At 40.7% G+C, this 18,515-nt stretch overlaps 1 protein-coding gene across 5 annotated transcripts in view; it reads left to right on the forward strand.

The window, feature by feature from the left end:
- The window catches only part of XRCC3 (X-ray repair cross complementing 3), a 157,353-nt gene that overhangs the window by 81,080 nt on the left and 57,758 nt on the right, over positions 1-18,515 (forward strand). For all 5 annotated transcript variants that reach the window (XM_069207269.1, XM_069207271.1, XM_069207268.1 and 2 more), the window contains exons 4-6: positions 12,739-12,876; positions 13,065-13,277; positions 14,191-14,345. In XM_069207269.1, coding sequence (XP_069063370.1) covers positions 12,739-12,876; positions 13,065-13,277; positions 14,191-14,345 — 506 coding nt within the window. The remainder of the gene's footprint in view (positions 1-12,738; positions 12,877-13,064; positions 13,278-14,190; positions 14,346-18,515) is intronic.

An 18,515-nucleotide genomic window follows, 5' to 3' on the forward strand; every position in this document is an offset into this window, starting at 1 on the left:
ACATATATATATTCAATAACCCAAATCTTACGCAATAAACGCACACTCAGGAAATCAAGAGCTAGTAGTGTTTATTAACACACACAACGCGTTTCGGCTGTCAAGCAGCCTTGATCACGTGTGTAGTCCAACCAATACACATAGCTTAAATACTCTCCAAGCACAAACATAGAAACAGGACAAAGTATTTTTCTCTTTCTCTGGTAAGTATACACAAATGGGAGATACATAAACTAGTTAGATAGGAATAAATAGATTATATATATATATATATATATATATATATCAAAAACTAAGTTGTCCTCATGTGAAAGCGCACTCCCAACAGGTTATATAAACGGGAAGAAAAAGCAAAGCCAGCAACTCACAGTGAATTCTTTAAGCAGTTTCATTATTCCAGGCCTTAAGTTATAAAATCATCTCTGGACACGTGTTTCTAGGTCAATCCTTTCTTCAGCAGAGAAAAATATAAAAGTGTTTCACCCTCATAGGTGCAGCCAGTGCTGGAAGTGTTCCAGGCATTTCTTTCTTACTGAAAAGACCGGCATGGCTTCAGCTTGTCTAATTACAGTCACCTGATTAGTCTCTTTAAATACCAGTCCGCCCCAGTGGGCCTCTCAAGTGAGCAGTGCATGCTGGTTGTGGTGGTCCTGCAATTTTTTCATTTTGCCCCAAGTGGGTTGCTGGAGCCAAACGAAATAATGAACCAAAGTGCAAAACCTTTGTAGGCGAATCCAAAGTAAAATTGTCAGATTTGCTGTGAATATCCCAACCTGACTGCTCTTATGTGACAATCCATTTTTAGTCACACAGACCTGCTACGATGTGCAGTGGTGCTGCTTTCCCGACTGGACAGGCCGGTTAAATATCAAAAACGAAGTTGTCCTCATGTGAAAGCGCACTCCCAACAGGTTATATAAACGGGAAGAAAAAGCAAAGCCAGCAACTCACAGTGAATTCTTTAAGCAGTTTCATTATTCCAGGCCTTAAGTTATAAAATCATCTCTGGACACGTGTTTCTAGGTCAATCCTTTCTTCAGCAGAGAAAAATATAAAAGTGTTTCACCCTCATAGGTGCAGCCAGTGCTGGAAGTGTTCTGCTGAAGAAAGGATTGACCTTGAAACACGTGTCCAGAGATGATTTTATAACTTAAGGCCTGGAATAATGAAACTGCTTAAAGAATTCACTGTGAGTTGCTGGCTTTGCTTTTTCTTCACGTTTATATAACCTGTTGGGAGTGCGCTTTCACATGAGGACAACTTCGTTTTTGATAAGTAACCGGCCTTTCCAGCCGGGAAGGCAGCACCACTGCACATCGAAGCAGGTCTGTGTGACTAAAAATGGATTGTCACATAAGAGCAATCAGGTGGGGTTATTCACAGCAAATCTGACAATTTTACTTTGGATTCGCCTACAAAGGTTTTGCACTTTGGGTCATTATTTCGTTTGGCTCCAGCAACCCACTTGGGGCAAAATGAAAAAATTGCAGGACCACCACAACCAGCATGCACTGCTCACCTGAGAGGCCCACTGGGGCGGACTAGTATTTAAAGAGACTAATCAGGTGCCTGTAATTTGACAAGCTGAAGCCATGCCGGTCTTTTCAGTAAGAAAGAGATGCCTGGAACACCTCCAGCACTGGCTGCACCTACGAGGGTGAAACACTTTTATATTTTTCTCTGCTGAAGAAAGGATTGAGCTTGAAACACGTGTCCAGAGATGATTTTATAACTTAAGGCCTGGAATAATGAAACTGCTTAATGAATTCACTGTGAGTTGCTGGCTTTGCTTTTTCTTCCCGTTTATATAACCTGTTGGGAGTGCGCTTTCACATGAGGACAACTTCGTTTTTGATAAGTAACCGGCCTGTCCAGCCAGGAAGGCAGCACCACTGCACATCGAAGCAGGTCTGTGTGACTAAAAATGGATTGTCACATAAGAGCAATCAGGTGGGGTTATTCACAGCAAATCTGACAATTTTACTTTGGATTCGCCTACAAAGGTTTTGCACTTTGGGTCATTATTTCGTTTGGCTCCAGCAACCCACTTGGGGCAAAATGAAAAAATTGCAGGACCACCACAACCAGCATGCACTGCTCACCTGAGAGGCCCACTGGGGCGGACTAGTATTTAAAGAGACTAATCAGGTGCCTGTAATTAGACAAGCTGAAGCCATGCCGGTCTTTTCAGTAAGAAAGAGATGCCTGGAACACCTCCAGCACTGGCTGCACCTACGAGGGTGAAACACTTTTATATTTTTCTCTGCTGAAGAAAGGATTGACCTTGAAACACGTGTCCAGAGATGATTTTATAACTTAAGGCCTGGAATAATGAAACTGCTTAAAGAATTCACTGTGAGTTGCTGGCTTTGCTTTTTCTTCCCGTTTATATAACCTGTTGGGAGTGCGCTTTCACATGAGGACAACTTCGTTTTTGATATATATATATATATATATATATATATATATATATATATATATATATATATATATATATATTTATGTAGATAAATTATTCTGTTAGATTACAAAAATAGCAATAATACACCAGATGGCAATATCAATATAAATACAAATATATAAATACAGCTTATATATACATATAATTAAAAAGTTTTTTTTAAATACACAAGAAGCCAATATCAAAATTTCATTCCCTTCTATTTGTAATAATAAACTTCACCTAGTATATATATTATTTATATATTACACCTAAATTGCTAGATAATGCAAATATTATTCTTTTACTGGAAAATGTATTTTCCATATAAAAGTATTGCATAACTATAGAAAAAGAATAACTTATCACTATTTCTATATAATCAATACCCATAACACCTCATGAAGAAAAAGCACTAGTAAATCCATCAGGAATCCATCCGGACCCCCCCATTCTGAAGACATAATCAAATAAATAAATTAAATTAAAACTCATTGAAAAACCACTACTAATCACATTTTAAACCACTGCTGATCACAATATAAGAAAAGTCTAAGATGCAACAACAGCAATTCACTATACTGTGACATATTAATCATCAAATAAATGAGTATTAAGCTCTTCACCAGTATTCAAACCTCTCGGTGTCTTAGTTTCTAAGTCTACAATATATTTAGATTCTTTTTTTTACGTAAAGTCAATTCCCTATTTCCACCTCTATGATGTGATGGCACATGTTCAATCCCAAAGAAAGACAACAAGGTGGTATCAGAATTGTGGTTATCCTGAAAATGTCTGGCTACTGGATAATGTGGATCCTTTGATGTGATAGCACCCATATGTTCAAGAATACGTTTTTTTACTACATGTTTAGTACTTCCCACATACCAACGATGACAAGGGCATTCCAATACATAAATGGTAAATGGAGTACTGCATGTCAAAAACTGCTTGATTTGTCTATTCGCCCCTGGTTTACTTGTGGGGTACTCTTTCCTTATCACACTATTACGACATGCTTTACAATGTCTACATGGAAAGAATCCCTGCAAATTGTGTTCCTTTATGTGAGAGATTGAGGGAACATCATTCATTCTCAACATATCATGAAGATTACGCCCTCTTCTATAGGTAATCTGAGACCTTCTCTGAATCACTTTACCAATAATAGGATCACATTTCAAAATATTCCAATGTTTGGAAATTATCTTTTTAATCTGTGTTGTATCCTCATTGTAGGTTAGGATTAATCTGATGTCCTCAATATTCTCATTTTCCACTTTAGCAGTATTATCAAACAAAGTCTGAATTCTTTCTGCTTTCCTGATTTTTTCCAAAGCCTTTTTGGCCACCCAATCCGGGTAACCCCTTTGCTTAAACCTTATGACCATGTCTTGCTGTTCTTGTTCAAATACCTCATCTGTATTGCTGATTCTTTTAGCCCTCAATAGTTCTCCATATGGAATGCTCCATTTAAGTTTATCAGGATGTCCACTGGTAGCATGCAATAGACTATTCCCTGCTGTAGTTTTACGAAAAAGTTCAGTATTGATCATCTTGTCCTTGATCTTAATTCTAGTATCCAGAAAATCAATGGACGATCGGTTAATATTGTATGTCAATCTAATGTTACGATCATTGTCATTAAGTTTCCCAATGAACCATATAGCCGTATCCTCAGATCCTTTCCAAATTATAAAAAGATCATCAATATATCTAAGCCACAAAGTGGCCTGATTTATTTCTGGATACCAAGGATTTGTTTATAGAGCATTCCATTAAATAGAAAAATAATGATAGTCAAGAAGTATTTTATCATCTCAATAATCATGTCTGTATGTGCCAAATATCTTAAAGTCCTTGTATGTAGGAGATGTCTACATGCTTGTATGCCTTTCTCATGATCAATGATGGTATACAGAGAATTAACATCTAAAGATATTAGCAGGAAAACCTCTTCCCAAATAATACCTTCCAATTTGCCTAAAAAATCTTTAGTATCCTGAACATAGGAGTGTAAGCTCATAACAAATTCCCTCAAAAAGAAATCCACATATTTTGACACATTTTCTAATACATTACCACACGATGAAACTATTGGTCTCCCCGGAGGGTTATCTCTGTCTTTATAAACTTTGGGAAGAATATATAGTATAGCTAACTTGGGAAAATCCTTTTTCAGGAAACAATATTCTTCCCATATTAGAAGGCCCTTATCCTTCCACTTAGTCAGAAGGTGCTATAATATTATTTGTATACACATCTTTCGTCACAACCATATAAAATTGTGTATTACTTAGTTGTGGCATAACCTCATCAATGTATCTTTGTCTCTTCCAATGTACTATATTCCCTCCCTTATCAGCTGGACAGATAATGGTATCACAATCTTCAGCCAATAATCTAATGGTTTCACTCTGTTTGTATGTCATGTTGTTATTACATCTAGGTTTAAACCATGTTCGATGTCGGAAATGTGTCAAACTTTGAACTGCCACGTCATAGAAGGTGTCAATATTGTCATGATTCATATTCGGAAAAAATGTCGACTTAGGTTTAAAACCAGAAGGAACTGCAAGGTCATATACAATAACCAAATCATCTAGGGTCTGATATAAATCCTTCCCCTTTATCTGCACAGGTTGGTCTTGTTCTAACTCATGAAGGGTTAACAGGGTATCAACATCACTGATAGATAAAACTTGTTCACCACCATCATTGATAGTAAAAGGTTCTAGACAGTTATCAGTGTTTCCTTTCAATTTGAACCACTTTTTTAGTTTCAATTTTCTAATAAATTTGAACAACTCAATGCGAGTTTCAGCATAATTAAATCGTTTGGTAGGACAAAAGGAAAGACCTAGACATAATGTTTTTTTATCTTCCTCAGTTAGTTGATGATCTGATAAGTTAATAATAGTCTTAGTCACCATTTCATTATCCATTATATCTGTGCATTGGAGTCTCTTGTTGATTTTCCCACTTGCTCCGAATTTGGATCTGTTCTTATTCTGGTTTCTAAATCTCTCTCTCCTCTTCTGACTCCGACTTGTCTTCCTCTTCGGCCCATTGATCTGCCTCTGTAACTCTGTCCCTCTCCTTTCTGTTTGTACGGAACTTGCCTGCCACGTCGCAACAGCCGATATTCGTCTAAAAAAGTAGCCGGCTTATTAGTGATTTCAACATTAGATATCTCACTATCTGTTGAACTTAAGGAATCAATCTCCGTTACACTTTCCAGCTCACTTTCAGAAGTTGAGGGCTGACCCACAGATATAGAGTAATTTGCTCCTGGCTTGTACAGATGAGCATATTTTCTGCTGAATGTCAAGATCCTTCCACTTTCATAATCTCCTATATCTCTATGGAGTTTTTGTTGTTTTTTGATCTTTATATCGTCTTCATATTTTTTCAACTTTATCTTCATGGTTTCAAGAAAATGAGAAATAATCTCATTTTCCGGCCTAGAAGCAAAACCCTCTTTTATTTTCTTAATGTCTACAAACAAAGTCTCTCTGTCACGCCATGCATATTTTACTAAAATTTCAAGCATGTGTTTTGAACTGGTTGCTGAATTCTCCGCCCATTCTTTCAGCATCTCAGGATTAGACGACTCATATGCTGGTGTGATAAAGATTCTCAATCCTCTCGGGACCATATCCTGGTCAATATAATTCTGTAAAGAGGTAGCTTCCCACCATTTAGATATTTCTTGTTTACACAATTTTTCTAACTTCTATAATAGTGTATTTAAGTCGCTGTTGCATCCTACATCATTCCCAAGTAGTTTTCCTCTTATAGTAGTCTTTGCAAACAATGCCTGAGCAGCCATTTTCCTCTCATTGTCAATATCATCATCCATATTGTCAACCTGTTACCAAATCCAAAAAAGAAGGAAAAAAACTATACAAATAAAAATATAACAAAAAAACTTGAATCCTATTCAAATCATCAAATGAAATCCCCTGGGTAAAATACCAGTTCCCCTTGCCGTAATACGTCAGACCAAAATAAATATTTTATGTCTCCTTAAAGTTCCTACCCTATCTTTGGGAAGCAACTCGTTTTTCACAGTACACAATCCATAATTGCTCAGATATATTCCAAAAAGTTAGCGAACAGTTAATAGCTGTTTAACTTAACAGTTCACAAGTGCTCAGTAAATCTTCACTCGTAGTATGTTATAAACAGACAAACACCATCCGAAATCTTACCCGGTCCCGGGCAATATTCAAATTATAGAGGTAGCGAAAATTCGAAGGCTGCTTAGTTGAATTCTCCGCGTTCTATAATTGTTGTTGCCGTAGGACGCTGGAATTTTAAATAATTACCATTAAAGCCGCATGTTTCTGGCTTTGCGGACGTTGATATCCAAATAGTGACTTGGGCAAACAACAACCCCCGCTCTCATCATATTCAGAGTATGTAATCCTTGCTGCTACCCTTCAATACATTGCCCGATCCCGGGAAATATAAGAAATCAGTTTGTTTGGATAGCGGACGCACAAATCGCTGTTCCGTATATGAGGTAAGATGGAGGGGTCCGGATGGATTCCTGATGGATTTACTAATGTTTTTTTCTTCACGAGGTGTTATGGGTATTGATTATATAGAAATAGTGATAAGTTTTTTCTTTTTCTATTGTTTTGCAATAATTTTATATGGAGAATGCATTTTCCAGTAAAATAATAATATTTGCATTATCTAGCAATTTAGGTGTTACATATAAATAATATATATACTAGGTGAAGTTTATGATTACAAATAGAAGGGAATGAAATTTTGATATTGGCTTCTTGTGTATTTAAAAAAAACTTTTTAAGTATATGTATATATAAGCCGTATTTATATATTTGTATTCATATTTATATTTATATTGATATTGCCATCTGGTGAATTATTGCTATATTTGTAATCTAACAGAATAATCTATCTACATATATAATATAATATATTTATTCCTATCTAACTAGTTTATGTATCTCCCATTTGTGTATACTTACCAGAGAAAGGGAAAAATACTTTGTCCTCTTTCTATGTTTGTGCTTGGAGAGTATTTAAGCTATGTGTATTGTTTGGACTATACACGTGATCAAGGCGGCTTGACAGCCGAAACGCGTTGTGTGTGTTAATAAACACTACTAGCTCTTGATTTCCCGAGTGTGCGTTTACTGCGTAAGTTTTGGATTATTGAATGGAAATTAACCAGAGTGCTCTGCCGGTTCTGACGCACCACCCCTCGAGGGCCGCTTTGAGCCCGTTTGTGAGCAGGCATTGTGTGTATGTATGTATATGTATGTGTATATATATATATATATATATGTATATATATATATATATATATATATATATATATATATATATATATATATATATATATACACACACACACACACACACATACATAAATAAATGCAGTGAAAAAACCAAAGGTTAAAGTGACAGTCTCGACCCCGGTCGAGAGGAAGGTTCTGGAATCCGTTGCAGAGCCATCAATATTCATCGCAGTCAGTCTTCCCATTCTGGTAAGTCCCACAAGAAAAAGAAGAGTAAGAGGTCTTCGACTTCAACCCTTCCATCGAAGTCATCCAATGAGACGAGGGAGCATTGACACTCAGGGCCTGGCTCCATGGTTGAGCCTGCACCTCAGCTGTCTCCGCGCCTCTCCGAATTTCCGGGAGGCTGAGCCACCCCCACTCAACTTTGATAATTTTATGAGAAAATGCACCTCACATCTGGATGGTCTGTCACCACTGGAGTGCCTTTGGGGTCCCTACTGGTCTTCTTCTGGTGGATTTACCCATGGCACTAAGGGGACCATTGGATCCACAGATGGATCCTGACCGGCAGCAGTTGAGCCACCTCAACCGCAGCAGCCTTCGGCAGCGCTATCCCCATTCTTATCCCCGATTTTGACACTGAGGCAGATGGGCATTGTTCAATGCAGACTCCGGGACCGTGCCTTACAGGTTGGAGCCTGAACCCTATTCCCATGGGCTGGGACTTGGGAAAGAATGGGAGGGGCCACTGGACCCTTATGAATACTAGACCCCAACGAGTATCTGGTGAACCCAGTGGACTGGACACCTCCTCAGATACTGGCTTGGTCTCTCCTCCTACTGTGGCTACCAAGCATACTCATATCCACATATCACATACAGCATATATGCTACACTCACCTTCATTCAACATTGCTAGCTCTCTACATACCTCTCGCCCTACTTAAAATGTCAGACAAAATATATGACCTATAGACCTAGTGTGTCAAAGCCATAACACTTTGTACCGTTATTACTATTATAAAGCAGCTTTAATGTATGCCTCATACATTTATAACAATTGCTAACAAAATGCAATATTATGTATGCTTTTTTAAAAATAAAGGTTATTGTATGTTGTGATTATGTTAAAAATATTGATGATCAAAAAATCCCTGTAAAGATATACATTTAAATGTATTCTGTCTGAGCCATACATAGTAATTTAGGATACTGTACTTTGAATATGTATGGTTGCCCGAGTTATTTGGACACTGTTTGTATTTTCCCTGCCCTATGAACCTTTATCCGTTAGCAGTGGGGTCCCTTTTTTTGCAATTACTTCATTTGATGAACACCACATGCCTTTTGAACCATTACTCCAATTCACTCTGGGATTCGGTTGTGCAGGTGCTGCCTATGGTCCCAGAGGAAGCCCGGGCCATACTCGTCCAAGGTAGTGATGACAGGAGAGATACAGCTTAGTTCACAATGCAATGTGGTCTGGGCACAACCGACTCACTAGGCAGGGTGCTTTCTTTTTTGGTGGCTTTACGGTGCTGCACCTGGCTGAGGACGACTGGCATTTTGGGAGATGTCCAGGCTTCGTTCATTGACATGCCTTTTGATGGCTCCAGTCTCTTTGGAAACAAGGCATACTCAGTGCTGGAACGCTTCAAAGAATGCAGAGCTTTGGCCAGGAAATTGGGGCTTTCCATGGCCTTCACCAGCTCCAGTCTGCCTTTTGCACCTTTGTGGCCACTGAAGGTGTTTCCAGCTGTGTCTCTGCCTTCCTAGCCCCCATGGCACCAAGCTTCCCGGCCTCTTTGTGGCAGAGAATGCAGTAAACACAGATCTGTGGGTCAGGCAGCCAGAAGTCCAGCAAGTCCACCACTCCCCCAGCAGCCACAGCCTCCAAACCTCTTTAGTTTGCCCTCCGACTATCATGAGCACCCAGTGGGAGACAGGATATACCATCACCTGCACCACTGGAGGTTGATAACATCTGACTCCTGTGTTCTTCACATTGTTCAAATGGGCTACTCCTTCCCCTTCGTGACCATCCCGTCACTCATACCACCCAAGTCCAGCAGGCTGACTGAGAATCATCTTTCCGCACTTTGCCAGGAAATGGCAGGTCTCTTGGCCAAGCGAGCCATAGAGAGGTTGCTGGCAGCAGAAACATTTTCCCGGTACTTTCTGGTGCCCAAGAAGAATAGAGGTCTTTGTCCTATCCTAGCCCTGCGCCCTCTCAACCTGGGAGTCTGGATGGTAGATTTGGACTGGTAGATTTGAACTTGCAGGTTGCATCCACGTTACTGTCCTGACTGCTCACAGACTCTACCTGCGGTTCATGGTATGTCACAAGCACTTTCTGTTCACACCCGTGGTTCGCGGTAGTTCACGAGCACTTTCAGTTCACCGTGCTCCCTTTGACCTTACCGGTGTTAACAAAGGTGATGGCGTGCTTGCAGCTCGTCTGCAGATATCAAGGGTGCCAGTCTTACCCTATCTCGACAACTAGCTGTTGAAGTTGGGCTTGTCCTAGGCAGTCATCTCCCACCTCCAGACTATGGGAGGACCTCCTGCATTCACTGAGGTTCCCTATAAATGTGCAAAAGTCAAACTTGACCCCTTCTCAGATGCTCCCTTTCATCAGAGCTGTTCTGCACACTGCAGTTTCAAACTTATCCTCACAAAACCGCGAGTCCAGGATATTCAGGCTATGATACCAATGTTTCAGCCTCTATCCTGGGATTTCGTGAGACTGACTTTGAGGCTGCTGGGCCTCATGGCCTCCTGCATCCTGCTTGTGACCATGCCCATTGGCATATGTAGGCTCTGCAGAAGGACCTGAAGTTCCGGAATCTCTCAGACATGGTCCAGATCACGGAGGACACTGCAAAAGATCTGCAGTGGTGGTGGTTAATGAACCGCAATTGGGTCAGTGGCAGACCCCTCTCGCTTCCCCAACCAGCTCTGCCACTACAGACAGGTGCGTCACTCCTGGGCTGGGGCAGCCATCTGGGAGAGGTGGAGATCAGAGGCTAGGGTTCTTTCAGTATGAAATTGTTTTATAACTTTGTTGTTGGTGAATAGTAGGGGTGTCAGTGAATTAAGCATTTTATTGACCGGTTGCTCTGCTATATACTGAACCACTTTACGTTAAACTGCACACCTTTTCAGCTGGATACAGGATGAGCCCTTTTCTCTGGTCCTTTGCACCATTGATGTAATGGCACAGACCTCAATTTAGGCCACTTCCCTTTTTCTTAACTATTAGACTGTTTTCTGGTTTCTGTATATGTTACGCTTTACAGTGTAAAGCACTCTGATGCTCCTGGGCCTTGAGTGCTATATAAAAATATAAAAACGTGCAAATGTATATTTTTTAAACTAACAGTAAATAACAAAACCTAACCAGGATGATCAACCGTTAATTGCTGCGGCCAGGGCTTAATTTGTAGAAGAATAAGGGCCAGCACTATTGAATGTTGGTGTACCTAATACCGCGGCAGTATACTCTTTTTTTTCCCTTTCTTTTTCCCCCCACCTCATGCTTCTTTGATCCACCACAAGACCCTCCTTGTCCCTTTTCTTCACTCTTGCAGGTTCTCTCTTTCTCCCTTTGTTATATGTTTGTCTTTTGCTACCTCCAGTCCACTTTCTGTGTTTTTCTCTCACTTGTTCTGGGTCACAGTCTGATAACGAAAAATAAGTGCCCCACCTCCACCCCCGCGCCCCCCCCACCAAAAAAAAGGTCCTGTGGGCCCCACCTGTAACCACTGGCCTAAATTAAGCAGTCTGCTGCAGGAATTTGAGAAAAACCGGATATAGGCCATTCTTGTCCCTAAATTAGGATTAGAAATGATATCCTTGACCTTTCCCAGGTTGGGTTTTTTATGATCGGATCGGGGATTCCCACAGTAGAGTTGTGTTACTTATTGACTTGAGTGGGATCCTAGATTTCACCTTACGTGGGTTATAAATGTCTGTGAAAATTAAAGCAGCAGATGCAAGCCCACAGCCTTTGTGATAGTGTATGGAAATGCTTCATCCTCCTCCAATATACAAGTCTTGTTTTTGAATTAATACTTTCATACAGGTCAAGTGCACAACTGTATGCTTGAATGTGCATCACACCTTTCTTGAATCTATTGTATAGTGGTCCTTTGAAAAGTTTCCTAAAAACAAATTCAGCTGTTTGAATTCACATAAAAATCGAATGTGTTATAAATATTAGTGTACACTGTTAATACTGTTGAGTGAATTAATATAGTTTTTGATTGATGTATATCCCATTTTTATCATCAGAAATTAGCCCTCCCTCTTTTACATATCAGTGTAAATGTAATACTTCTTTTCACAAAAGATTAATTAGAAAAAGCACGTAGCTCAATAATAATCAATTATATATTACAATAATTCAGCTATATATTACTGATGTTTAATACTACAAGCAAGTAGAGATGATGAATGTCTCTTGTTCTATGTATAGATTAGGGGTGGGTGGAAATCAGTTTCCCTCCGTGGAATTCCACAGTTACCTGAAAACTCCACGAGATGCCACAGAGTTCCGCGTATGGGCAGGAATCGGCATGTTGCCTTCATGTGCTGGTTTTTAGCACCGGGAGCTCCTCCTGCACTGAGAAAATCAGTGCAAATGGCACCACATGGTGCCCCGGAGGGCGCCTCTGCGCGAGTTGATTTTCTACTTGAGCGCCAGCTTTCTCGCCTAGGACGGTTAGTAGTGAAAAAATCTCATTAGGTGCCCTCCTTGCGCCTGAAAGTTGCGCTGAGGGACACCAATTCTTGCTTACACTCACCATCTTACTGTTGGCGAACCACTCACAAGAAAAACCTTCGCCATGGAACAATCAGCGGAATTTGGCTGGAACTTCGCGTTATGCTTTTAATGCGGAGTTACAGCCAAATTCTGCCAGTGGAGAATTTGTCACCCTCTCCTAGTATAGACATCTTCTCTTGGAATGTTTTTCTTTTTTCTCTGCATAAAAATTGTAATTTCACATTTTTTTCCAGCTAGAATAAAATCAGCGGAAGATATTTTGAAATTTTCTGGACCTGATTTGCAGAGGCTGACGAAATTATCTAATGTTGACGTTCAACACTTACTTGTTGCAGTCTCAGCGGCGTTGCAAAAGCCAAATGTGCTTACAGGTGAGAGCGTCTCATGCGTTAGACACAGTATATTTTGGAAAGTGTATTGGGAAACAGATTACCCCAAGGAACCAATGATTAGAAACATTTTCAGTTACTTGAAGTAGAAACGGTTCTCTTTCTCTTGTAACTGCCCACGCCAGTTCCATTCAATGAAATAATTCAGGCCTGTGTTTTGTGTTGTTCAGTGTTCCAGATGTACCATGAAAAGGCTTGTTTTGTAGCGCAGCATCGGAGACTCAGCCTGGGCTGCTCAGTGCTGGACAGCTTGTTAAGAGGAGGACTGCCCGTGACGGGTATCACCGAGCTCGGTGGAGAGAGCGCTGCAGGGAAGACCCAAATAGCCATACAGCTGTGCCTTTCTGTTCAGTATCCGTGCAGATACGGAGGGCTGGAAGCAGGTATGCCGTCTCGAACTGAAACTCTTAATTTGACATAGAGATGTCTTAGTTATGTTTGGACATAAATAAGAACGCAGGGTAAAGCCCTTCAGGAACGTGAGGATGTGGTCTCCAGTTATCATTTTTAATAAAACAAATACACCAGTTGCACAATGTGCACCGATTTAATTCGGATGTTTGTATGGATTATTCCTTTTATTATTTTTAAACTGAAAATGTAACCCCGGCCTGAACGCAAACCTGAGCCAGTGTTTATTATTGTTTTTTTTCTGTAAAGTGCATCCCATTCTGTGTGGAGCGCCGACTGCAAACCAAGTTGAAAACATACACATTATAAACATACACGTGAATTGTAGAACCCAAATATTTTTTCAGATAATAAACACTCGTTTTACAGCACCTTTTTTAATTTCTTTCCCCAAAAAGTCACTATCAGTTAAATAAAGTGTCCTATGGAGGTGGCCAGTTAAAGGAATAGATGGGTAGAGGATATTCAGGGTTGGTGGCAATACAGAGAGCCAGAGAGAGAATATGTTTACAATCCCATTGCTTTCCCTAGGCTGCCCAAAGCTAGCAAGCGTCTGTGGTTCACCCACTGAGCCTTTTGAACCAAGCTGACTTAAGCTGCTTCAGTGCGGATGCATCAATCGACAGATGTTGTTGTTCACTTTCCTTGCCTATTTTAACCCGAATGGTTGCTTGGCGCTTGCTTCTGCTATGTGATTGGATGAATCAGTTGATGCAAACATAATTTTCACCGTTTTGGCGTAGGGTTGAAAGTGCGAAAATTAAGTGTAATAAATTATACACATGAATTGGGTGTATGCCATCCTTGATGTGTTAGTAAAAATGGAAGTGTGGAAACTAAATATTCACTTATTTGCTCCACATATATATTTCCTATTATTTCCAGGTGCTGTTTATATCTGCACGGAAGATGTTTTCCCTAATAAGCGTTTGCAGCAGTTGATTGGTCTTCAACACAAACTGAGGACTGACGTTCCTCTAGAGGTCATCAAGCAGAGGAAGTTCGGAGACAATATTTTCATTGAGCATGCAGCAGATATTGTAAGTTGAGGAGCTGATTGTTTTTTGGAGGGTGAAGGTTGTTGTATTGTATTAAAAAACTGAATATGGTCGCTCTAAATTAGAATGAATAATTCCAACGAGTGGAGTTTACTTACCATCAATAATTAGCATTTCTCACAAGTACCTTGTTGGTATTTAAATATGTTATATACCGCATGCAGTGCGCTTACATTAATCTGATAACCGGAACACCTCAAGCTTGACGGTTACTACAGTCTTGTTAGGAGGTTGATAAAACCCCTATGATGCACCAGATCCAAGACTTTGTGACCCACCTTCTTTCTTATAGCTCCAGATCCTGGAAGAGCAGGACCTTGCTCTGGTGTGCTTGGTGCAATCACCGGCCACGATTTCTCTGGCTCCCAGCACCCACTGTTTGATTGTGTGCTCAGAAAGTTACATTTCTGGATGACCCCTTTTCTGCCTCTTGCTTCTTGATGGCGAAGCCAGACTCATCTGAGCAACTGGACCAGGATCAGTTGCAACTGGGGTTGCTTTATACCAACCAGCTCCCTTTAGACCCAAATATAGGCTTTGCCGTACTGAGCTTGGAGTCTGTTACATAAGTGTCAGGATCTGGGACTGTAACAGTGACATAGTTTACCTAGCAAGCTGCGAAGCGTTTTCAGGTCCCAGCTAACTAGGTAGTAGAGGCACAGTTGTTCATTTGTGTCCTCGCTACACCGTCTCTGGAACTTGAACAAAGCAGCGCCTTCCTGTGTTTTGTGACTTGAGGAGGTTTTCAGACAGAGATTACACAAATTCCAATGACAGGTGTGCAATTTATTTCCAACAATGCAGGAAAATTCTAATGCTGAAGAGTAAGATGGGTATTGGAGACATGTGTGTCCATGTTGGAACGTGTAGCGTCTCCTCTTTTCAGTACATCAATGTCTGAAATTGATTGGGTCGCTACTTATTCTTGATCAGGCCTAACCAAAATAAGGCCTCATTTGGAGTGGCATGTTGTTTGTGGAGATAATACTGCACCTAGTAAAAACCTATACCCCATGGTGCAACATTTGTCAGGTATTGCCTCCCTATTCTACCGTTCGCAGTGGCAGATAATGCAGTAATGTTGCATATTTTAACTGTTCAAAGTTGCAAAATTCGGAATTTCTGGAATTTCTTCTGCACAAGTTGTGCTAGCTTAGTAATAAGGTACATTTGTGTGGAGTGAAAAAGCATGGAATTTTCGTACTACTTCTGATTCGGGCACAATTCCTTGTTTGCATGCAAATTGGAATGAGGGCCCTAAATATGGTTGTGGTTATTTAAAAATGTAACATGCCAGACAAAGCATAAGCAATGTGACCTGTTTATGCGTAGACATATAAATCGTCTCGCCCACCATGAGGCCAGAAAAAAATGTTGCCATGTTTTCAAAGCTCACGTGTATTCAAAGAAAGAACGTACAAAACATGTGACATTACCCTTAGTTGCTGGGCCTTCCCCCCAGTGCTGAGCCCTTTTTTGGCTAGTTGGGGTAGTTCACGCTTAGGCCTTCATCACTTTTTGTCCATATAAGCTATCCACGCCAAATTTGTGTCCCTTTTTTCCAACATCCATCCCCTGGAGGAGACCAAGAAATTAGCCAAAATACAGCTGAAATGTCATTTTTTTCCGAAAAATGGGAAAAAAGGGCTATAGAAGAAAGCATGCAAGGCTTTGTGTTGCTAAAATCACCAACTTCTCAGCTTTCAGGATCAGGCTTGAATCAGAAAACCACATTTTTCAACACAATTTTGGCATTTTACTGTGACATGCCCCATTTTTATTATTTTTTGTGCTTGTAGCCTCCTTCCAGTTAGTGACAGAAATGGGTGTGAAACCAATGATGGATCCCAGAAACCTAAACATTTCCGAAAATAGACAAAATTCTGAATTCAACCAGGGGTCATTTATGTAGCTCCTACAAGGTTTTCCTACTGAAAATAACAGCTGAAATAAACAAATATTGAAATTCAGGTGAAAAAAACAGCCATTTCTCTCCACGTTTTACTCTGTAACTTTTTCCTCCGATGTCAGATTTTCAAAAGCAATACCAAGTTACGTCTGCTGGAATCTTCTGGTTGCGGGGATATATAGGGCTTGCAGGTTCATCAAGAAACCTAGGTACCCAGAGCCAATAAATGATCTACACCGTGCAATGGGGTTTCATTGTATACCGGGTATACTGCAATTCATATGGTGATATATAGTGAAAAATAGTTATCAAGGAACCTTTTGAATTTCCAAAATGGCACAAGATAAGGTGTTAAAAGCATTGGTTATTTGCACATCTCTGAATTCGGGGGCGCCCATACTAGCATGTGAATTACAGGACATTTCTCAAAAACACTTCTTTATTACACACTATCTTACATTTGGAAGGAGAAAATGTAGAGAAAGACGATGGGCAGTAACACTTGTTCTTCTATTCTGTGTTCTCCCATGTCTCCCGATTAAAAATGGTACCTCACTTGTGTGGGTAGGCCTAGTGCCCGCGACAGGAGCCGCCCCAAAAAGCAACATGGATTCATCACATTTTTACATTGAAACTGACATGTTTTTTGGAATGTGTCTAGCTGTGGACTTTGGCCTGTAGCTCAGCTGGCACCTAGGGAAAGCTACCAAACCTGTGCATTTTTTTAAACTAGACACCTAGGGGAATCCAGGATGGGGTGACTTGTGGGGCTCTCACCAGGTTCTGTTACCCAGAATACTTTGCAAACCTCCAAATTTGGCAAAAAAAAACACTTTTTCCTCACATTTCAGTGATGGAAAGTTCTGGAATCTAAGAAGAGCCACAAATTTCCCTCCACCCAGCATTCCCCCTAGTCTCCCGATAAAAATGGTACCTCACTTGTGTGGGTAGGCCTAGTGTCTGCGTCAGGAAATGCCACAAAACACATCATGGACGCATCACATTTTCCCAAATAAAACTGAGCTGTTTTTTGCGAAGTGCCTAACTATGGGTTTTGGCCTCTAGCCCAGCCGGCACCTAGGGAAACCAACCAACCCGTGCGTTTTTTAAAACTAGACACCTAGGGGAATCCAGGATGGGGTGACTTGTGTGGCTCTAACCAGGCTCTGTTACCCAGAATCCTTTGCAAAGCTAATAATTTGGCAACAAAAAAAAACACCTTTCCCTCACATTTCGGTGATAGAAAGTTCTGGAATCTGAGAGGAGCCACAAATTTCCTTTCACACAGCATTCCCACAAGTCTCCCGATAAAAATGGTACCTCACTTGTGTGGGTAGGCCTAGTGCCCGCGGCAGGAAATGGCCCCAAACACAACATGGACACATCACATTTTCCAAAAGAAAGTGACCTATTTTTTTGCAAAGTGCCTAGCTGCGGATTTTGACCTATAGCTCAGCCGGCACCTAGGGAAACCTAGCAAACCTATACATTTTTGAAAACTAGACACCTGGCGAAATTCAGAATGGGGTGACTTATGGGGCTCTCATCAGGTTCTGTTACCCAGAATCCTTTGCAAACCTCAAAATTTGACCCCCAAAAAACACTTTTTCCCCACATTTCGGTGATGGAAAGTTCTGGAATCTGAGGGGAGCCACAAACTTCCTTCTACCCAGCGTTCTCCCAGGTCTCCTGATAAAAATGGTACCTTGTATGGGTAGGCTAGTGCCCACAACAGGAATGGATCACACAAGGGTCAATGGCAATCCTTGCATGAGGGCTACTGTTAACCCTGGAGTGATCCATTCCTGACGCAGGCAGTAGGCACAGGCACACAAGTGGGATTGTGTTGGTATCAGGACAAGTGGAAAAACATTGGGTGGTAGGAATTTTGTGGATCCCTACACATTCCTGTAGTTTCTGTGATGAAAAAGCAAGAAAAAATAGTGTTTTTAATCAATGTTTCACTTTTGCATGGCATTCTAGGTAAGAAAACTTTGTGAAATCCAAACACACCACACTTCCGTGGACTGCCACCTGTGTCTAGTTTTCAGAAATGTCTGGGTTTGGTAGGTTTCCCTAAATGGCAGCCGAGCCTAGGACCAAACACTCAGGTGACTGTCTTACAAAACAAGGCTGTTTTGTGGTAGGTAATTTTGATGTCTCCACAACCCATTTTGGGTACTTCCCTGTTGTGGTTACTTGCCCACCCACTAAAGTGAGGCAGTGTTTTTCTCTGGAGACTT

The sequence above is a fragment of the Pleurodeles waltl genome, chromosome 9 (assembly GCF_031143425.1).
Source record: "Pleurodeles waltl isolate 20211129_DDA chromosome 9, aPleWal1.hap1.20221129, whole genome shotgun sequence".
Classification (NCBI taxonomy): domain Eukaryota; kingdom Metazoa; phylum Chordata; class Amphibia; order Caudata; family Salamandridae; genus Pleurodeles; species Pleurodeles waltl.